Here is a 23,529-nt window from a genome sequence, read left to right on the forward strand (position 1 = left end):
ACAGATTAAAAGGGTATACTGTGTATGATCTTAAATACTTCATTCATTTTCAGATCTAAAGAAAGAAATTTATATTTATTGTGGGGGACAACTTTTTTTTTTTTTTTTTTTAACTTATACAGTTGCCCTGTGAAGATAAATTTAAAGTCTTCTGAAATATATTGTATATTAAATGTCAGTTTCAGTACAGCCAGGTATAGTATTCAGTGCAGTCACAACTGTTTTTATATACTGTACACTTCCATAGAATCCTAAACTTACTTGAGTAATTTCTTTCTGTCCAATAATATATTCCCTTTCTTAGAATTGTTAAGAGTTTCTGGACTGCAGTCTCAGTTAGTCCTATATATTCCTCTGGGAACACCATTCTTAATATACTATACAGTGCACAAATTACTTTAGCCGTAGTGTTTTCTGTTTGTTCATGTTGGTAAGCATGAGTGAGATGTATGATGTGAGGAGGTCGTCCATCTTGTATCCGAGGGAGGTCTCACACAACAGCTTGGTGCCACGTACGAGGTTGCCAATGGTCATGTGGAAGTAGGTGTTGCCAGAAGACCAGTTGCTGATCCTCGTGAATGGGTTGGTCACAAGGATTTCCTGCAAGTTATCGACCACTTTTAGTAACGACAAATGAATCACTAGCTTTTACAGTACATAGGCCTATCAGTATTATGGAAGATTATCATTACTGAAGTCATGTTAGTAAAGATATACAGTACTTACTACTGTACCTGATTTTGTAAATTTTGCCATAAAAAATGTAATACAGGTATTCTAGGAGACAGAGGTTCACTACTTAGACGTCAGCAATCCTACAGGCCTTCAGTAATGTTCAGTATGTTTTATCAAAATGTTTCTGTAATTAGGAAAAGATTTTGCCATGGTAATCATAGTACAGTACCAACAACATACATTAAATATATATGATAAAGAAGTGAAGATAAAAATGGTAGATTGCTAGTGGAGAAGGGAGAAAGAGTGAGCCAATGGAGAGAGCACTTTCAAGAACTGTTAAGCATAGAGAATGAAAGTGATGCGAGGATAAGTGGCTGGGGAATTGTTGGGAGAAGGAGGGAGGTGAGAAGAGAGGAAGAAATCATTTGGTGTAATAGGAAAAGTGTATGGTAGGATACTTATTGAAAGAGTTAAGGAAGCAACACAGGAATTAGTTGGTGAAGAACAGGGAGGCTTTATGAAAGGAAGAGTTTGCATAGATCAGATATTCTTAGGTCTTTAATAGAAAAGCTTCTTAGATGGGAAAGAAATTGCATGTGGCCTTCATGGATTTGGAGAAAGCACATGACAGGGCAGATAGAAAGGGAATGTGGAAAGTATTAAGAATATATGTAGTAAATGGGAAGTTGCCGACTGCCGTGAATGGTATATATGAGGGGGCTAAGGTTGCAGTGCGTGTGGACAACGAACCAGGTGAATTTTTCTATTTGAAGGTTGGACTGAAACAGGGATGAGTCACGTCTCCATGGTTGTTCAATCTGTATATGGATGGGGTTATGAAAGAGATACAAGGTAGCGCAGTGGATGTTGGAGTGACTTTAATGAGAAAGGGCTTTCATTCATTCATTCATCATCTAATCCAGTGTTGCCCCATGTAGAGTGCAGGAGCCCGGGGCTAGGCAAGTTGGCCCTGACATTTAAGATGCGAGGGACCAGCTTCACTCATCCATGAGTGGCATTAAGTGAGCACTAAACCCCAACCATCCGTTGGATATAAATTTGCACCGGCTCAATCTGACTGGAGTGCCTTAATTGTACACTAAACCACCAGGCGCCATAATTTGGTTATATGGTTACCACCCAGGGTAGTAAATGGTTTCCTGATGTACAGGAAACCATTTGGCTTGTCACTCAGTGTAGAGTCACCCACAGACAGAAGGAAGAGGAAAGAATGAAGGAAAGAATAAGAGAAGAGGATGGATGAAAACAAGGGTGAGAGGAAAGGGCAGGCACCCGAGAGCACAGCTATATCGAGTGAGTGGAAGGTTAGCGCCACAACCTGAGGTCAACGTTTGGAAACTCCCTGTACTGTTGTTTGCAGATGATACTGTATTGTTAAGTGAAGACAAAGGGGAACTTCAAGGCTTGGTGAATGAGTCTGGAAGAGTGTAAACAGAATCTAAAGGTGAATATAGGGAAGAGTAAAGTCCTGCTTTTTGAAAGAAATGAAGTCACTGGATATACAGTGATGTTGGATGATGAGAAAATGGAAAATGTCAGTGCATTTAAATACTTGGGTAGTGTGATGAGTTAGGATGGATGTTTGGAGGGTGAAGTGTTTGAAACGGTTCAACAAGGAAGAACGGTTGCTGGTTCTTTGAAAGCAGTGATGAGAAACAGGGAAGTGGGCATGGAAGTAAAAAAAAGTTACTGCATGACAATATTGTGATACCAACTCTACTGTATAGAAGTGAAGCTTGGACCTTGCTGGAGGGACACAAGTCAAGAGTGAGAGCCTAATCTTGAGAGAAGAATGTGGAGTTGCATGGAGAGACAGTCTAACAAATGAGTATGTGAAGGTGCATTGTGGTGTGCATGTGATAGAATGCATTTGAAGAAATACACTGAGGTGGTCTGGTCATGTGGAGAGTGTATGTGAGTGAGATGGAGGGGGGGGGGGGGAGGGAAGGGGAGGCCAAGGATGAGATGGAGGGATGGAGTCATGAGGTATATGAGAGAGGGGGGTGTGAGCCGGGAGCAAGGCAGCGAAATGGCGGGGAACTGGGCGACATGAAGGCGATTTGTTTGTGCCACCCCTTACGAGATTAAGGCGTTTGGCAACAGATAGACGGTTAGACGGATGAAGAAATTTTAAGTTATGACAAAATAAATGGAGTTTTACAAGATCTAATAAAGCGGATGTCTCCCTCCCTACCATGTGAGGAGTCTCACCAGAACAAACATTTGTGGGTATGGCATCTGCCTTACCAGGAGAAAGGACGTGAAAGAATATGTTACCGACATTATCATGGGGACAGTTGATTTTTGCCCACTACACCAAACTACCAGTACTTAAGGACTGTACTTGAAGTTGCAAGAATCAGAACTGCAAGTTACTTGTGGTGCCATTCTGTACTGTGTCTTGTCTAGATCTGTGTTCTGTGATCCAATGTGTCATGGCATGTCATTCTAGTAACAATTACCTTGAGTTTCATTCTGCATCATGTTGTGCTGCAGACTTCATTCCATCTGGCTCCAACTTCTTATGGTGGATACAGTATAACATTGCACTTGAAGGCCCCTGAGGGCTCTTAAACACATACAGGAGTCTTTCTATCTCACTCTCAATCTTTATAATGGGTACAGCACAGTACTACAGGTCCTTCAGTGGCTCTTACATACACTACAGATTTATTTCTATCTGCCGCTTACCTTTATAGATAGTACAGTCCAATTCTGTACTAGAGGCCCTTCAGGGACTCTTACTATAGGCTTTCTATCTGACTCAAAATCTTCATAGTGAGTCCAGGACACTACTGTACCTGAGACCCTTCAGGGGCTCTTACAGTACAGCGTTCTATCTGCCTCTTACCTCAATAGTGAGTACAGTACTGTACTGTACTAAAATGTGCTTGTGGCCACTCAGGGGCTCTTACATAAACCCTACAGCCTGATTCTCCATTCTGACAAAGATGCCGCATCAGATAAAGATTAATATTCACAGCACAACACCATGCATACAGATGGCAAGACTAACCCCTAGAATTACATGTACTTTACTGGTTTATTCTTACTCCCTCCATGTGATCTGATCAAGATTTGACTTGACTTCTTTTCCATTTTTTCTCTTTCCTCCATTCTTGGAATGCTTTTCATTCTTTGCTTATTCCTTTTGTTTTCATGGTTCTTCTTGTTTGTGTTTTCCAGGCCTTTCTTGTGCCTTGCCCTATGGGACAAGGATTCTTCTGTCTTATGGGCTTCAGTCCACCCTGGATCATTTCCCCCTAACTATTGCTGCTGGGGAGGCAAGTGCTACAGGTGGGTCTACCACATTCCCCCCCCACCCCTCTCTCTGCAGCCTTTGGGTCACTTAATTAGAGTCATGCATTTTGTGTTCCCTCCCTGGTTGAGCTCTCCACTGACAATCTCTGCAGGATACCAGTTTCCCTCAGATTGATTCAGAGTCCAAGAGCGGGATCTTCCAGGTAGGAAGAATGACTTCTCGTGAACCAACTCCCACCATCCTTGGATACATCCTGCCAGTTCGTCTCTCACAATTTTAACCGCCTCACAGCATTAACCTGGCTCGGTGAGGATGCCTTTTTTCAAACCTGTTCCCACCTTTTACAAGCATCATGCTGGCTGTAGTGCTATACAGATCTAGGCTTCTTCTCATGCCATATGATGGGGTTTTATGCCCATTCTGAAGATGGTAACATCACACATGGATGTTAACAGGTACTATCTTTTGTTCTTTGAGCTACTATGTCTGGTCTTCAGCTTTCATGACACATAACATGAGGAATTGTCATGGCATGTGATGCAGTGATCTGTAGAGACATACTCAGTCTCTTGGTGCCTCCTGATGGGATGCTGTACCCATTCTAAATAAGGCAATATCAGGTTTGGTGCGTTAGGGATGCCTCATTCTCACTGCAGCTGTGATGCATCATGTCTTAGCACAAGATGTTTGCTACAGTCAAATTTGGTAAACTGAAGTTTGTTATAAAGTATTACATTAATTTCACACTTCTGTCTGCAACTGTAAGTAAATTGCAATAATTGTAATGATTTTACTTGTGGCTTTGTTTTCACCTGACAGGACTGGTCCATTCCCACAACTTGAATGCTAAGTTGTGATAACATAAAATTTGATAGGCTCCTCATGGGGCAACACAGGACTGGATGATGATGGATGGATTTAGTTATGAGGTATGACTTAGTCTTCATGGTTGCTAGTTAAATCAACTCTCAAATCGGACTACACATGGTCATCAACTGAGCTGTGAGGAGTTCGAGATCTCTTCCAGGTGAAAAGAAACAGACTGTAATCATATTTTGGAGTAAGATGAAAAACGTAAAACTGCAAGCAAATGAGAAACACTATGAAAAATACAAAATAACTTACCCTAGTGGCTGAGTTAGGGATCTTTACCACATGAAAACCATCATCATCATCATCAAACTGTGTATAATGTTTTTTTTATTAACCCTTTAAATGCGGATCGTCTCGTTTGCGACGCTCGGCAAAAAGGACATAACGGCGGATTGTCGCATTTGCGATTCTAGTCAATTTTGAATAACCGCGGGCAAGCAGGCTCCAGCTGGTATTGTCTATCAGTACCACCACCCTTTAGCTACAATTAGCATACTTTACCTTTGTACCACTGACCTCAGTTGTTGCCAAGTATCGTGTTTTTCCCCCGTCCCCCCCCACCACCACCACCACGGCCAGGCCAGCCTGGCTGTGATACATGGCAGCGCTCTGAGCGCTCAGAACTGTAAATCTGCGCTCTCCTCTCACAAGCAGTTTATGCTAATAGGAAACGCTTGTTTCCCCAGTTGTAACACTAGCTTTTTTTCTCACGGTTTGCCCCTGTTTAGCATCAGTTTACCGCAGGCTTTCAAAGTGACATTATGGAGTTCTAACTCTTACGAGTCAGTGCAAGCGGCCGACAGGAACGAGAATAAAGTGGCGCAGAATAAAAAGCGCGCCGTGGTGATCTTTTGGGAAGTAATATGATTGAAAATAATGTAATATACATGTGAAAGCTGTGAAAATGAAAATGTTTGTTGAGTGACGGGAAGACCGCCGCCACGGTGCATGTCGACCGTACGCTCCGTTGATTTTAGCCATATTTTCAGTGCTTATTGTACAAATACGGATTCCAAACTACCTTTACGTTGTAGTATAAAGTTTACTGTGACAGAATGAGGCTGTTGTAGAGGGGAAACCGGGTTGCTGGAGGTGTGAAAGTGAAGATTTGGTTACCCAACTTTGCAAGTCTCCACAAGTCCTTGGGTAGTCCACGAAGGCTCAACACCTGTCTCTGGAGAAAGCTGAATGTAAGTACTATCTGCCATACCAAGTATAATGTTCTAGGGTTAATCTCTGATTTTTGGCTAATATTTTCCTACAGGTACTCAGACCGCAATACAACCCCGCCACTCAGGGGGGGGTCGACTGTTCACGGCCGCGTTTAAGGGGTTAATAAAGCAAAAGCCTATAAGAAATGCTGTATGAAAAGTACAAAAAATACCCACCTTAGTGACTGGGTGTATGAGTGAGACTCCCTGCTTGTTGATGGCAATGAGGAGGTGCTCAGGGTAGTTCGGGTCCGTTGTCTGTTTCACCTCAAAGAATGCAGAACCAAACGTTGGCCACCGGTAGATCACCTTCAGGAACGCTATCTTCGCTTCCTCAGGGCTCATTCCTTAAAGCAAAGTTTTTAGCACTGTCAAATCATTCTCAGCAATAAAATTGTGAATCATCATCACTATTGTTCTGCCTCTTTGCCACCTGCACGTGGGGTGAGGTAAGGTCCAGAAAGCAAGGAAAAGTAACAAACATTACAGTGGGTGAACTAACATTCATTCACCATTCAAACTTCCAGAATCCTGGCTTTGTGCAGACTATTCCATTTTGGTTAAACTGATATAACCATGATGCAAAATCTACTACTATTAAATTTTTCCAACTGTGTCATTATTAAGTTAGAAAGAATCATATTTTATCAAAAACTGAGGCAATGTCTCCTCTTGAGGAAACTCTGTATTGGAGCTGATGTTTTGTATGGACTGGAGGCTAAAGTAAGTGTCAAAGCCAGCCAATTACTTCCCAGCAGTTGCTGGAAGTTGTCAGGTAAAAAAAAAATTTGAGATGTGTAATAAGATTTGTAACAATGCAAGAATCTCTATCTGGACTCAAACTCATATGACTGTACATTCAATCACTCAGAAGAATCACCGAGTTACTGTACTTGTGGTTAAATGCTTCCTGCCTAAGAGTGATGACTGTGTGGCCAGCTACCATGTTTGCAGCCACAATTATCCTCACAGTAGTACCCCCCAGGGTTGATGGTAGTCATTCATCTACTACCATACAAGTGTGAGGCCTTTTAATGGATGACATACCTGCATCGCCATTGTAGTGCTGTACAATAACTCTTTTCCACTCGTTGGTGCTCTGAGACTTGGCAAGGTCAGCGGGTATCAGGTCCCTCAACATATTCCTGCATCAAACAGTTTAGCATTAATACCATCATCATTATCAACTTTAATACCTGGAAGCTGGGATATTGGAAAATTAGAATACAGTATTAGAAATTCTGACTACAGAGAGACTGGAATGATGAAAGTGTCTTATTGATCACCAAATGCCCTAACTGCCTGAGGGGTGACCATATACAAATCACCACCATGTCACCCTGTCCTCTGCCATCTGGCCGCCTTGTCTCATACACCTCTCCACTTCATCCTTGGTCTCCCCTTCCACCTCATTCACATACACTTTATTAGTCTGTCTCTCAGTCTGCATCCTTTCCAGTGCCTAAATGTGTTTAAACTTAGGTGGTGTAGGTACTCACGGTATGAGGGACAATTCTTGTTTACTCTCTGCAAAGCGGACACGGTAGACCAGCGCCGCCAGTCTCGCTGCCTCATCTTTGGTGCACCGGTGGTAGCCTGGGGGAAGGGGAGGGGACTGATATTATATACATGAACACATAAAAGCTGATGAATCAAAAGCACAAGTACCAGAATGAAGGAATACTATAGTAGAACTTAAAAATTCTGGAATATTTTAAAAATGTAACACTGGAACACTGACTATAGGTTGGAATAATAAGAGACAGACTCTGGAACTAAGGGACTGAAAAAAGCACTGGAAATCCAAAATCCTCAAAACCTTCAACAACAGATAACCTGTATATCACACAGCTGGAATACTAAAAGGATTCTTGATTGATATAACCTTCTTGTGCCTAATCATATTCATCTGACTTTCTTAAACTTCTGACTGTTCCAATTTCTTTCAATGAAATGTATGTTTATCCATCACACCACTGACCTAGCTCAAACAATGAATATGAAGAATACAACATGGTGTACAGTATGGTATAAAATATAACATTCAATCTAATATAATGCAACTCTTAATGAGTGTAGGGGCCTAAGGTTATGATACCGTAGCCCATAATTTGGGCATATGACCAATCTACTCCTGACTTAACACAAGCACACCACTGCAGCCACCACCCAGCCTTTTTTCTGTGCCTATGGATGGGGTGTAGTAAGGATAGAAAAAATAAAAAGTCCTAGGTATAGAATATGTGTTACCTCTGAGCAACTTGGGCAGCTCCTGATGGAAGTGGAAAATGATATCAGCGTTGCGGTCCTTGCCGGGTATGGTGTTGGTCCACAGCTTTTTCATGAAGAACACTTGGTAGGTGAAGTGAGGTGTTGTTCCTGAAAAACAATATAACAGGTCAGCATTAAAGGACAAGTACCATTTCATCATTATTATCAACCACACCTCTTTTCCCACTAAAACATTGGGTGAGGTAGGGTTCAGACAGCAAGAAAAAAACCTAACATGTAAATGATTAGCAAAATTCTGCCCAGTTAAAAGGGACATTCATACATTCACTCACCATTCAAACCCAAGAATCCTGACTCCACCATAACATATGACAACGGCATGTAAAATACTTCATAAAATGACAAATCTTTAAAGTGATGCACATTTTGTCGATATTTTTACCATAAGTGCTCTGACAATCTGGCTTCAATTGTGCCTCCCCTTCACATTTTCTCCCGAAATACTCGGGCAGCTGGGAGCGCCCATGAACTCACACTATCTCCCCTGCAATGCAAAACCTCTTCTTATCAAAATTCATATATCCCCAGAACTACTACTCTCTGGAATTCACTTCCTGGGAGTTGTTACCCACAAGCATTTAATCCACTTCAATTAAAATCCAGTTGTTATAAATATTTTATGAATGGAGAATGCCTTTAGGCACATGGACTTATTTTTTTTCCCTTCGTTTTTCCTTCCTCCTTTCATTATCTATTTAAAAAAAAAAAAAAAAATCAAGCTCAAGGCTGGTGTTGGGGAGGGATGCCTTCACCTGGTGTTACATCCCTCAAGTTCCTCCCTTTCCACTGAAACAGGGATAGTGGAATGCAGGAAATGGGCAGCTTCAATCTGCAGTTCATCAAGTTTCCATGCAGATGAACCTGGTGCTGCAGTAACAAAAACAGCAACTGACTCATGGATAACAAGATTTAAAAGTTTTCACCTAACTTTTCACCAATTTTAAAGTTAAATCCTGATGCAGTGTGGCATACAACGTGTTTTGCAGTAATTCATCAGTAACTTAACCCCTTCACCATGAGGGTGAATAATCTCATGCGGTATTCTGTACGAGGCTTCCCCATTCGTTTCCCCACACTGCTTTGCCAGGGAAAAGCTGCTATCTTGTGAAAAAAAGCTATGGTGTTTTGTATGCTTGTGTGTATGCGTGTGACTTGATTCATGTGGTGGTGATTTAAAAAAAAGAAAAAAAAAAAAAAGAAGTCTGCAATTGTGAACAATTTGGTTGGTTGAAGGAATGTACAGTAGAACCTCGGTCCTCGAACACAATCCGTTCTGGAAGGCTGTTCCAGGACCGAATTGGTCGAGGACCGAACTAATTTTCCCCATAAGAAATAATGTAAATCATTTTAATCCGTTCCAAGACCCCAGATGCTTACCTATTTAAGTTTCAGCACTTTACGAGGTAACTGTATATTTCTCTTGCCTTTTCACAAATTATATACTCACTAACACTGTCTCCTGCTAACTGTTTCTCATTGATGAAGATAAGCAATAATTTTTCCACTTCTTCAATTATTTTCGGCACTACTTTCCTCTTTTCACTGCCAGTAGCTGTACTGGATGAACTTGCTTTCTTTGGAGCCATTATTAGGGGCTAATACTACACTGACTCAAGAAAAAATGTGAAGCACAGCAGGACAACCACGTTGACGAACAACAAAGGTGGACTCGTGACTGTCGGTCAGCCAGCTTCCCTTCGTTCGGCTACGTTCAGGTTGGTCGAGGTCCGATATTTCGGTCGACCTCTGGAGCAAAAGTTTCTTGAATTTTTTGGTCGAGGTCCGATTTGTTCGACATGTGAGACGTTCGAGGACCGAGGTTCCACTGTAATTGTTAAACCAGCTTCTGTATCTGATGCCCAATTGGCTTCTGATTTTGCTTCATTTTTTTAAAACTAAGATATCTTGCACAAGAAATAATTTAGACAACAATTCTTTTAGTGAGGTGTATTCAGCTGACTTCCAATCACGGAACACAGGGGGTCAATTACTTCCAACATTTCATCCACTGGATGTAAACAAAGTCAAATGTTACAGCAGAGAACTTAACAAAACATTTTGCCCACTCAACTGGTGTAACTTGTCACAACTGCCTGATGTGTAGGAGCAGCAGACTTTATCTGCAACATAATAAATAGATGCTTCTTAGAAGGTAATTTTGTGCAGTCTGAGAAACGTGCTTTGCTTAGGCCACTAATCAAGAAACCTGCCATTGATGTCGAGAGCACGACAAATTATCGTCCTGTCTCTAACCTATCTTTCTTATCCAAGATTATTGAGCATGCCATACTTGATCAACTCTTACCACTACTGGAACACAACAGAGTTGTTCCTGTTGTTCAGTCAGCATACAGAAAATACCATTCAACTGAAACTGCACTAACAAGGATTCAGAGTGACTTGGTGGCAAACACTTGTAGTGGGATGTCCTCTCTCCTAGTTCTGTTGGATCTGTCTGCAGCTTTTGATACAGTAGATCATAAACTATTGTTGGATGATCTGTATTTTTATGGCGGTCATGATAGTGCCCTTTCGCTCCTTAAGTCAAGTCTGTCGGACAGATCTCAGAGAGTGGTTGTTGACTGCGCTAGCTCTGATTCTGCTCCCCATCTGTTTGGAGTCCCTCAAGGATCAGTTTTGGGTCCAATTCTGTTTACTGTCTACACAAGTAGTTTATCATCTTTACTTGATAATCACAATGTGTCCCATCATTTTTATGCTGACAACACCCAGCTCTATGTTAAGATGTCAGATATCAACAATACTAAGACAAAGCTTAAATCTCTAATGTCTGATATTAAGATTTGGATGGCTAAGAGGAAACTAAAGCTGAATGATGGTAAAACTGAGATCATCATCATTTGAGGAAACAGAAGGGTTGATGACTCCAATAATGCCCTGGCTTTGAACATTGGCATGTCACAGCTTCATCCAGTCAGGTCTGTTCGAAATCTGGGTGTTTATTTTAATTCAAAGTTAAATTACAGTACAAAGAACATATTAACCCCTAATGAACGGGCAACTTGTCAAATATACAACCGTGTGGGGCGGCATATTTTCGGAAAAATAATGTATCAAGGAATAAGACTAAACATGCATAAATCGATGAAAATTGATGAAAAACGAAGGCAAGAGGGGATGCGGTGGCTCAATCGGTAGAGAGGTGGCCTGAAGTCCTAACGGACCCAGGTTCGAATCCCAGCTGGGAGAGGGAACAGTTTAAGGATTTGAATTTAATTAAATCAGGCTTTACTGATCTACCAGAAGACCCGCCGACATGTCGTAAAAATACCCCTGCTAATACCAATACACCAGTCCTGTATGAAACAGCCCTAGCATGTATTCAATATGGATGGTGGGTGTCAGCGCCGAAGTGGTGACATGTAGAGGCGTATGGTATGTAGGAGGACTGCTGGGCCTTGATAGCAGGCTATGAAGCCTATGCAAAAAAAAAAAAAGCATGGTAATACGTCTCTGCTGGCTGTGGGAGGAGAAAGGGAGGAATGAGGGAGGAATCCGGGCTGGCAGCTTATCACCAGGAACGCCTGGGGTGAGGCTAGCAAACTATTCACTTATTTGAACACTATCATTTATGCATTCTTTACACTATTCATTGTCTTAAAAATCTTACGTACTGTATGTGTTTTCTGTTATACTTGAACACTTATAACAATAAAACCTACATATGTATACACTACTTTACTTGAACAATTATAACACTACAACTTCTATATGTATATTCTATTTTACTTGTTTCAAGGCTTGGGAGAGTAGAGGCCAGGACAGTAGGTGACAAAGATGCCTTATCGCCCAATTTCACCAATAAATAAATACCGAAAATGGCTGATCGTAATGTTGCCCACCTCCCCACACACAGATGTTATGTAATGTCGCCCGCCTGTTAGGGGTTAATCAAGTTGTCTGAGGGTGTAACTTGCAAATGTACTCTGTGAGAAAAATTCCTGAATAGACATTGCCTCTTAACACTGGTCCATCCTGTGGTCTTGTCTCGTGTTGATTACTGTATTTCACTGTGGATTGGTCTTCCAAATAATCCATCCATCCATTCATCATCCAATCCTACGTTGCCCCATAAGGAGCGTAGGAACCCGGGGCTAGGAAAGTTGGTCCTGGCATTTAAGATGAGAGTGACCAGCCTCACTCATCCCCGAGTGGCATTAAGTGAGCAATAAACCCCAACCACCCCTTGGATATAAACCTTTACCGGCTCAATCCGATTGGAGCACCTTTATTACCCACTAAACCACCAGGAGCCAAAATTTGGTTATATGGTTACCACCCAGCGTAGTAAATGGTTTCCTGGTGTACAGGAAACCATTTGACTTGTCACTCAGTGTAGAGTCACCCACAGGCAGAAGGAAGAGGAAAGAATGAAGGAAAGAAAGACACAAGAGGGAGTGTAAAGTCACCCGCAGGCAGAAGAAAGAGGAAAGAATGAAGGAAAGAAAGACAGAAGAGGATGAATGGAAAGAAGGATGGAGGAAAGGAAAGGGCAGACACCCGAAAGCAGCACTACATCAAGTGAGTGGATGGTGAGTACCCCCACCTACCACAATTCCAAATAATATATTAACAAAAGTTCACCCTGTGTTGAACAGGGAAGCACGGCTTATCTTTAGTCTTCCCCTGAGAACCTCAACTACCCCATTCCTAACTGAACTGCACTGGTTACCAGTAAAGGCTAGTGCTGAATTTAAACTGTGTCTTATTACATGCGAGATTCTTAAGTTTGGCGAACCGAAGTATCTTGCTGAATTGTCAAAACTCCCATAAGCAAGCCCGGGTGTGACGTTGTGCAGTGAAGGTGATTCCTTGTGTCTTGATGACCCTGGAGCCATTCACCAATCATCTTTCTCTGATCATTCTTTTGTCTATAGAGCCCCTAGATTATTTAACAGATTACCAATGTCCATAAGACAACTCTCTTCTGTTGAATCTTTTAAGAGACAGCTGGAAGTCTTTCTTTTTTCAAAATGCTATGACCTGGAGAGAGGTACTATGATGGATGATTATAGGGTTTAATTACTGCCACTTTCATGTTTTTTTTGCTGATGAAGTTTGTATTGCATATGAGAGATGTCACAATTCTTGTAACTGGAAAAATAATGTATTTGTGTGTCAAGTGCTAGTGAATTCCCTATGAGAAAACTGGCACTTTTGAGAAACAAAAGACCAGATTATTATCATCATCATCATTATCCATACCTCCTTTCCCACCCAAGGGCAGGGTGAGGAGTAGCAATGTCCTGACAGCACAAACTTGCCCAATCCAAATAGGCCACACTTCCATTCACTCATCATTCAAGCCCCTGGAATCCTGGCTCTACCGGATAAGCCAAAAACATTCACCACATTCTGCAGCTTCACACAAACGTATCCGACTGAGTCAATCTGGATGCTGCCATGCTCACAAGGGGTGCCAAAATCCCTGATCATGCACTTCTCCTCACAACATTCATCCGGCCAGCTCGATCTCTTGTCAGTTCCCAAGCCTCACCAACTTCCAAACCTCTCTTCCTCAAACATTCATCCACCATATACCTCCACCTTCTCCTTGGCCTACCTCGCCTCCTCCCTCCTTCAAATTCGCTCAGGTATACCTTTTTCACCACTCTGTTGTTATCCATTCTCTCCACATGACCATACCATCCCAGGATACTCTCTTCAACTCTGGTGTCCACCAACTTCCTCACTCCACACCTTTCACAAATCACATTATTTCATATCCTATCCACCCTCTGTACTCCACATACATTCCTTAGCAGTCCCATCTCCACTGCTCTTACTCTTGACTTTACATTTTCATGCCACACCATAGTCTCACACCCATATGTTAGAGTTGGCACTAACACTCCCTCATGTAAGCCTTGTGCAGCTGCAACACTCAAGCCTCTGTTTCTTATCAAGCCCTTCATTGCACCAGCTACTTTTCTTCCTTGTGTCACTCTACTTTCAACTTCTTTTGCACATTTTCCTCACTTTTCTATCACTGTACCCAAGTACTTGAACTCTCTCACCAATTCCAGTCTCTCTCCATTCACTGTGACATCACACTGGAAGTCACCTTCTCTCTCAATAGCCATCACTTTACTCTTCTCTACATTTACTCTCAAGGCATGATGCTCACAGACATCAGCAAAACTCTGCACATCATTATTATTATTATTATTATTATTATTAGTGAGTGAGTATAGGCCTATGTGCATAAGACTGAATCTGCCACTGCTTGTGTTTGTAATAAAAATAATATAAACTGAAAGACATTTGTGAGTAGGTTTATCATAAATAATACAAAAAAGTGAAAGACACTGAGAGGGCTCTCCCTCTGTACTAAGGGATCTTTGTATGCAGCATGTGTTAGGAGTGTAATGCTGTATGGTAGTGAGACCTGGGCAGTAAAGGAAGAGGTATACACAGACACAAATGTACAGAAATGACAGAGATTAGGTGCATGTGCAGTGCATCCCTCAGTGTGAGGCCTGGGGAGGTTAAATTTACAATGAAAGAGTTGAGAGGTAGGATGGGACTGGAGTGTATTGGTGTTGTGATGAGATGAGGTAGACTGAGATGGTTTGGGGATGTGGAGAGGATGGGGGATGATAATTGGGTGCAGAAAGTCAGAAGTGTTAAGGTTAAGGGTAGGGCTGCGAGAGGTAGACCGAAAATGACCTGAGACGAGGTCACTGAGTATGACCTCACGATAAGGGACTGAATAGGGAAGCTGTCAGAGATTGAGCAGCATGGACAGCCACCACTAGGTGACCATGGCTGATGCATGTAGGCATGTTGGAGCCTTCAAAAACAAAACAAAACGAAATTAATTCAATGTACTTACAGTACTTATTAGAAACGTTGCCTCTGAACGCACATCTAAGCCCTCATTTTCTTGGCCTTGTGGCCCCTGCTTGGCCCAGGCTATGGAGTATCTTAGCTGAGCCACTGACATTTTCTTCACCACATCAGCAACGAAAATTAGTTTGAAAGCATCCAAAGGTGTCACAATTTCAGATTCTTTAATTGCTGGGTTCAGTCCAATATACTCCTCATCACTTGAGGAATCGCTAGATTCCTCAAGAATAGTTTGTGATTCAGCTATAATTCACTGTGGAGGGAGCAACAAAAACTCTCCTATGATTCGCAGCAGAGCCTGATCATGGCAGCATGCAGTGTTCCTATTCAGTGCACCAGTGATCATGTGACCTCCCATATATATTGGGATTGGCTTCATATTATTTATTTTTAAAAAAAAAAAAAAAAAAAAAAAAAAAAAAAAACAGCCAATATGAAAGGCCCTAGCACAATAAATGAACCCCTCTGCTGTCTTTCGTAACATCGATATGTGACAACATGGGGGCGTCACAGTACGTGCGCTTTGGAGGGTATTGACGACAAAAGCATCGTCGTTGCGAAGGGGTTAATAACAGCAATCTCAGCCTACCCAAGTGTGCAACCAAACCAAGCTTCTATCTATAGCCAGATGTCTTAATGCTGAAGGATATGGCCTCAAGCAAATCCCTTCCATGTTGTCCTTTTCCCTCCCTCTTTCATTCATATACCCCTACCCCATCCCTTTACTTTGTCCTCAGTGTCCTTCTCCCCCTCCACCTCACTCACACAGCTACATTCTCTTACTCAATCTCTCTCTCTCCCAATGTACCTCAACCCAGTGAGACCCACCATCTCGTGACGGTCGAGCTTTCTTGATCCAGTCAGTGAGGTGCCGTACAAAGTCAAAGAAGAAGTCTCCCTCGGGTACGGATATGACCTTGTCTGCTATCTTGACAAAGAGTGAGAATCCCTCAGAGCTCTTGAGGTTGAGGCGGTGGGCAATGGAGGAACAGAAGTCTTTAGCACGGGTAGATGAGTCCACCTCAAACGCCTCATCTGTATCATCAGGGAAGTACACCTGTGCAAAGGAGGTGGAATTTAGTAGCATGAGAATGAATGTGGGAAACTGGGTAGATAATTACTTACAATAAGAAGGTAAGACTGTTAGCATCCAACTGGGATGCAGGAGGATGTGATGGGAGCTGGGGCTGCTAACTCAAGGGTTTCTGAGTGGTTAATTTTAGTACAGCACCTTGGCCACTGGTGCTGGAAAGGGATGCTATCATGCAGTGGCACTGACATACCTCGGCAGAGCTACTGGTACTGCCCAGTTATAAGAATGTCCCTCAACTCCCTCTCTAGCCTCTAAACAAGGATGGTAGACTGTTAAGAGAAGGGCAATTTTTGCCTGGAACAACTGAAAATTATAATCAGAAAATGAAAACTCTGAATGTTGGTGCTAATTGCGAATATTACAGAACCTACCTTATGGAAGATCTGTGTGGTCTTGTGGTGTATGGCTTCCACCTCCACTTGGTGTGGTGGATATTTGCGTTGGCCATGTTTCAGCGTCCGCTGCAAACGGTGCAGTGAGTCCTGGGCAATAGGGTGACGTCTGGTGCGCAGAAACTGGGACAACTCCTGCAAATATAAAAATAAATTAGTACATCAGTATCATATATCTGTTCAGTTCAAAATATTGGACTGCCTCTGATCATTACTTAAAAAAAAAAAAAAAAAAAAAAAAAAAAAAAAAAAAAGGACCACTGTGATACATGCCACTTATGTTTCATCATCATCATCATGACCTTTTTTCCTACCAAAGGATGGATTTACAGGTTCCTGAAACAAGGACAGAGAAAGTATAGAAGTGAAAGAACCACCAGAACAGCCAGTGAGATGGGCTGCATAGTCATTCACTTAAACACAATTGAACACACTGCCACCAACTAATTCTGCACAGTACCTTGACTAAGTTCTGCGAGCAAGCAAAGAGTCCTGTCGCCAGCCACATCAGTTCCCAACCACGCTCCTCACTCAGACGATTACGGTTCTCGGTCAGCTGCTTCATTATCTGGCAGTAGATTTCATCTCGCAGGATTTCCTTAACAGAAAAAGACAATAATGTATTAATTACTACATTTATATTTGTGAGTCCTTGACCATCCACATCTGTGTAAGCTTATTTTACCTGTTGGTGGCAATTAAGGGTGATACTGCTTGCTAGGCAGCTCCAGCATGTCTGCCACCAACAAATGGTTAGGCCAAGTTTTTATTTATTTATTTATTATTTTTTAAGATAGCTATGTGCCCTTATTGATGCCAGCCCTTACCTAGGACTGATGGTTTGAATTTTTGAGTCTTTCTTCTCCCAGCCAGCTGCCATCCAAGGCAGCCAAGCCTACCCTAGGGAACACTGTAGTTTTGTGCAAGATATGTGTATGGGTAGTAATCTCAGCCTGTACTTTGACTGTGTAAATGTGGGTTAGTTTCCTGCCAGATAATGTTGTGCAAGGCCAACTGCAGGGTAGCTCTTCCCAGGGATGATGGTAACCACTGATCCCCTTGAAATATTCAACCAATTCAGATGTCTCCATAATGTAAATACTATTAGTGAAATGAACAGTTAAGACAAAAGCAGCGAGTCACAAAAATACCACAGGAAATAACAGGTACAACCAACTCACATGTTTGAGTGGGCCATCAAATATCTGGTCAGTGAGGTCATTGCCTTGTCTGTTCCTCCTTGACGGCAAATCACCCATGTACTTAAGTATGGCATTGAAGGCATACACAGCCTCCTGTGCCAGTTCCTCCTTTTGCACCAGTTTCTTTAACAGCGGCTGCTTCAGTGGCTCTCGGGAGTACTTCCACAACACGTCTGTGGTCGGTCGACGAGCTGATGTCAGGGTGATGGCCCGGGATACAGTGCGTTTGGGTGGAGCTCTGACCAGACACAAAAAATACTGTTAAACTGTATTGTGTTACCTCATAATCTATGAAGGATATGTTCCTAATACTCTTGTCAATACACATATGAAGGATATGTTCCTAATACTCTTGTCAATACACAAAGTTAATACTTAACATGCTAAATCAAATTTAAATTCATTTCCTTCTAATTTCAGTTAAACAAAGCTTGGGGGGGGGGGTTCTCCTCTTCTATGTGAATTCATGCAACAGCAAAAAGAATATGACAAGGAAAACTTTGTCCTAATCTGAGGAAGATCCCTAAGCCCTTTTTGTTCAGTTGATAGTCAGGTGTAGTCAGACTGGAGGGTTGCTCTGACTAGTAACTAACAATATTCCTATCTCATAACTAAAGCTCACTGAACTTAATGCAACCACAGCTTGGTCTGCAAGCTGTGGGAGCGGCTGAGTTCCATCAGGCAAAAACAAACCAACTATTAAGACATTAATGGGTGACAACGCACCTGAAGTGATCGAGGGAATACTCCTCCAGCGTATGTGGCTTTTCCTGTGAATCACTGCCGTTCAGTTGTGGTGTGAACAGCTTGCGCCCGTGTTCTGCCCCCTCTGCTGTGAACAGTGCCTGCCGGAGAATCATAGAGTGTTTCTGTCTCTCTGTCTATATCTGTCTACCTATCTGTCTCTAACCCTCAATCCATCTATCCATCTGTCTACTCAACCATCCCTTCCTCCCCTCCTCCCTCTCTCTCTCTCTCTCTCTCTCTCTCTCTCACCAGTTCATTGGTAAAGGCTAGGAGAACAAACAGTCTGCTGGGAAGTTACCTTTTTCTCCTGTGCATTCACACCACCCAGCAGCAATCATCACCATCTACAATATGAGTCCATCCTCTCTCCCCCTTTTCCCCCTCCTTCTCCTCCCTTTGCCTCTCTCTCACCAGTATGTCATGTGGTGGTTTGGTAACAGCGGGCAGCACATAAACAGTCTCTGCTGGGAAGTCACCCTTTTCCGCTGTGCGTTCACAACGACCCACACACCACCCAGCGTTCATCACTGTCTCCCCTGACGAGTCCTCCTCCAGCAGGATCAAGTCACCCTTGTTGAATGTCAGGAAGGAAGAGTTTTCACCTGAGATAAGAGAAAGTTGGCTGTCATTAATATATAAAAAAGATTTGGTGAAAGTATAGATAAACATGAAGAACATAGAAATAACACATAAAATAAACCAACCAACTTGATGATAAACATAAAGATAATGGAAATATAGATGAAGATGAAGATTATGAAAATGACAAGCACCAAACCCTGTGACCAACCTGGAGCCTTATAATCCTGCAATGCAATGACAAACTTGGATCTCTTCTTCAGCCCCTCCAGGAAGTACACCACCAAGTCCCTGATATCCTCACTATTAGGGCTCTGGAAGGTGAACTCCTCCCCCCGCACCGTTGCCAGGGTGAATGTCTGTGTGTATACCTTCTGCGTCTTGTTGCATGACACAGTGGTGATCTCTGGGAAGGACAGTTCCAATAATACCTGCTCCTGGTCATCCACTACATACACGCCCGTCCAGTTCACTGCAATTATCACGTCATTCTTCGGCAAGTTGGGGCCAGAGTACCTGTGTAAAGGAAGGCACTGGTTGAGGTTCTCACTTTTTATCTCTCTCTCTCTTTTCTGTATAAAAACTGGTGGGAAAAAAAAAAAATCCTTGCCAATCCAGTTCACCGCAATTATCACATTGTTCTTTGGCAGGTTTGGACCACAAGTAACTGTGTGAGGCAGGAAATTATTCAGGCTCACTATTTTTATTCCTTCGTTCCCTCTCCTAACACAAAAATCACTACCACCATAATCACTATCATCAAACCTTTTTTCCTACCTATGGATGGGCTGAGACTGGGTCCAGAGAGCATGAAAATACCACCAAACTTTTAGTACAGTACATAAAAATACAGCCAGGCACTCAAACAAATGGGTTCAAATGATCAAGTATGGGTGCTCAGTCAGGGGTCAAAATCCTCCCAATCAAGTAGCAGCACATCCTGAGACTCTGTCAAAAACTAAGACAAACTCACCTGCATGCTTTACAAAACCTCCAGTAGCCACTTGAATATTGCACAGTTAACATCCTCCTTGACCGTCAATGGCTGTACCCTCTCTTTGAAACAGACATTTTTAATATCCTTTTGCATGACTTAAATACTTACCTGAATGCTTCATAGAATCTTGAGAAGAGGAGAGGCCACTTGAATTTTGCATAGCTGACAACATCCTCCTTGACCTTCAGTGCCTGTACCCTCTCCTTGACATAATAACTCTTCCTGTATCCGGCAGTCACCAGGCTGGCCCAGCGATCGACGGCCTTCTCCCCAGCCGACACACAATAGTCTGGGATGTAGCCAGGAAGGTTGGTGTACAGGCGATCTGGGTTGAGGTCTGTGCCAAACTCTATGTAGTACTGCTGTGCTGCGATCATGGCCAAGTCCTCATCCTTGTCACAGCGGTACTCCCCAAACTTTACTCCTCGTACGACCTGGAGATATTTATGTACTAGCATCATTATCCTCATAATCATCCACAAATTCATTATCACTGTAAAATAAGTAACATCCACGGACATAAGGCTTATCTAATTTAAAATGAAAGGACTCAATAATCTTGGCTTCACAAGCAAAAATTTGATTTTTTTTTTTTCTTTTTTTTAAATATTCCTGACACGGATAAACAAACCAGACAAACACTGAGATAGATGAAAAACTGACCAAGAGATATACTGTACAAGCTTGGTAACAGATATATAGATATAAGGGATGAAGAGCTAATCTGCCTAATTTACAGTAGGAGGTTAGTAACAGAGAGAGGGATAAACTGACTTGTTGATATATAAGGTTGGTGGCAACAGGGTCTTCAGTGGGGTCATGCCATGGTGCAAATATCTCCTTGCGGAAGAACAGCCTCCACGGTGCATTCCTCTCCTGTGCACCTTGTTCCTTGGCATACTGCTCACACTGGCTGATGGCGTCCATTACGTGATCACCACCACTTCCCAACGAGGACACCTGAAAACAAGACACGTGTTACATATTGTTATAGTATTACTGTACAGTTCTGGTATCTTGTAAGAGTTGGTACACATAGCATCAGTCCTCAAAATCTATAATGTATTTGGGCAAAATGCTGGACTCACTAGCCTTGGATGGCAGCTGGCCTAAAAAAAAAAAAAAAAAAAAAAAAAAAAAAAAAAATTAATTCAAACACAGGGCCCTAGGAAGGATTGGCAATTGTCAACTGAAAAGGCATTAAAAAAAAAAAATTGTTGGCAAGATCACCAGCAGACCTAAAGCTGCATGGCACCCAGCAGCACTGTTAGTTGCCATCAACAGTGAAAAGGCTTACACATGCATGCACAGCAAAGGCAAAAGCATGCAACATAAACACAAACCTCCAAGTACAAAGACAAAGACCTTCACGTACACAAACAGGCAGACATTTAGACAGACAGACAGTTAAATACACAAAGACAGTTAAACGGATACAGACCTTCACATACAGATGGACAGACAGTTATTCACAAGCCTTGCTGGGCAGTGTGGTATAGAGGGAGAACCCAAACTGGTCCTCCAAATGCATTCATGTTTGCGAGTTGGCATGAATGTATTGACGTAGTTAACTTGTACAGGTGTGGCATGGGTGGGCAGCTCTATTATACATATTCAAGTTATGTTTTATAGGTCTTCATTTGAAGGGCAGCTGATCCACAGAGCCAAGGAATACCACTCGTCGTATTGTTTACAAAGGCTCCAACTTGCCTGTATGCATTGGCCTTGGCCACCTAATGGCAGCTTGCCACATTGCTCAATCTCTGGCAGCCTTCCTATTCAGTCCCTTTTCCCAAAGGTCACACTCTATGACCTCATCCCCGGTCTTTTTTGGTCTGCCTCTTGCAACCCTACCTTGAACGTTCACACTTCTCACATTCCGCACCCAGGTGTCATCCTCCAACCTCTCCATGTGCCCAAACCATCTCAGTCTACCCCTCTCATCTTTCCTGTAAGCTCTTTAGTCATAAACCTAGCCCTTCCAGGCCTCACATTCAGGGACAGACTACATATCCACCCAATCACCGTTACTTCTGTATGCTTGAGCCCACGAACATCCTCCTCCCCCACTTCTTTGATGTCCTTATCTCATTCTAGCAGTTCAGTTACTCTTCTAGGAGCTACCTAGCATGGGCCAACTGGCCTACTGCAGTTATCCTCTCTTCTTATGTTCTTATGTTCACTGTCCAGGTCTCACTACCATACAGCACCAAACTCCATGACTGAAGGCAAGGCCTGCTGCTACTCACTAACACTGTTTTACATACAGGTACACAGTAGGTGTGGATGGCTTTTGTATGTATGGTGAGAAGTGCATGTGCAGTATACTGAATTTAACACTGGAAACCTCATCTTGATGCAAACATGTACGAACACATGGCAGGACACACTACTGCTCCCTCATCACTGTCTATCCTCAGATGGGACCCAACCCAGTCAAGGACAGACGACACATACAGACAGACAAATACATAAACAGGTAGGCAGACAACAGACAAGCACACACCTTATTAGAGAGAGCGATGTAGAGAGACAACTCTAACTCGTCCTTCAGTTCGAGCTGGTCTGAGAGCTGGTTGCTGACTGACTGATAAAAGATAGACCGAAACATACATAGACAGATAGACAGACAGACAGATATGTAGATAACAAGACAGACTGACAGACAGAGATAACTAGATAGAGAAAGACATTTATAGATAACTACATACACAGACATATACACAGATAAGGCAGACTGATGCATGTATAGATGCAATAGCAAAACTGACAAATATATACAGCAGCTGCGAGCAGGTATGACAGACAGACATGTATACAGAGATACAACAGACAGTAGATTACACAGATTAACATTAACACACAGACAATATATACAGTATATATACACAGCTACAAAAGACAAACTGATTACACCTAGACAGACCTAACTATACACTGACATACCTTATCAAACAGTGCAATGTACAGTGAGAAGCCAAACTGGTCTCTCAACCCAATCTTGTCCGAGAGTTGGTTGCAGAGTTCCCGCGCAGTTGTGGCCGAGTCTGCATACAGGGTCTTGGTGTTGCCATCCATGAAGGTGATTGGCAGCATCAGTGGCTTTTTGGATTTTGTTGCCTGTGGGGGGAGGGGAATCAATACTGGAAAAATCTGGGGGGGAGGAGGATTTTTGTCACCAGTAAATTTATTGTTTTTTAATTGCTCTTGTAGGTGGGAAACAAAATTTGAGGGATTTCTTGCATGTAGAAAAAATATAGGGATGTCAGGAAGCTGAAGTATTTTATATCTACATTATAACATCTGTCACCA

The 23,529-nt window shown here is 42.4% G+C and overlaps 1 protein-coding gene across 1 annotated transcript in view; it reads right to left on the reverse strand.

The window, feature by feature from the left end:
• Window positions 1-136: 136 nt before the first annotated feature.
• Window positions 137-23,529, reverse strand: part of ck (unconventional myosin-VIIa ck) — a 46,123-nt gene continuing 22,730 nt past the window's right edge. Inside the window, exons 23-37 of the mRNA XM_080279655.1 lie at window positions 23,164-23,337; window positions 20,992-21,177; window positions 20,326-20,651; window positions 19,432-19,736; window positions 19,053-19,243; window positions 18,621-18,739; window positions 17,874-18,132; window positions 17,153-17,290; window positions 16,672-16,827; window positions 16,036-16,264; window positions 8,296-8,424; window positions 7,545-7,641; window positions 7,093-7,190; window positions 6,223-6,392; window positions 137-600 (exon numbers count right to left, since the gene is read on the reverse strand). Coding sequence (XP_080135781.1) covers window positions 394-600; window positions 6,223-6,392; window positions 7,093-7,190; window positions 7,545-7,641; window positions 8,296-8,424; window positions 16,036-16,264; window positions 16,672-16,827; window positions 17,153-17,290; window positions 17,874-18,132; window positions 18,621-18,739; window positions 19,053-19,243; window positions 19,432-19,736; window positions 20,326-20,651; window positions 20,992-21,177; window positions 23,164-23,337 — 2,784 coding nt within the window. The 3' untranslated portion in view covers window positions 137-393. The remainder of the gene's footprint in view (window positions 601-6,222; window positions 6,393-7,092; window positions 7,191-7,544; window positions 7,642-8,295; window positions 8,425-16,035; window positions 16,265-16,671; window positions 16,828-17,152; window positions 17,291-17,873; window positions 18,133-18,620; window positions 18,740-19,052; window positions 19,244-19,431; window positions 19,737-20,325; window positions 20,652-20,991; window positions 21,178-23,163; window positions 23,338-23,529) is intronic.

The sequence above is a fragment of the Coenobita brevimanus genome, chromosome 79 (assembly GCF_032717465.1).
Source record: "Coenobita brevimanus isolate Jiangsu-jjx chromosome 79, ASM3271746v2, whole genome shotgun sequence".
NCBI classification, from domain to species: Eukaryota; Metazoa; Arthropoda; class Malacostraca; order Decapoda; family Coenobitidae; genus Coenobita; species Coenobita brevimanus.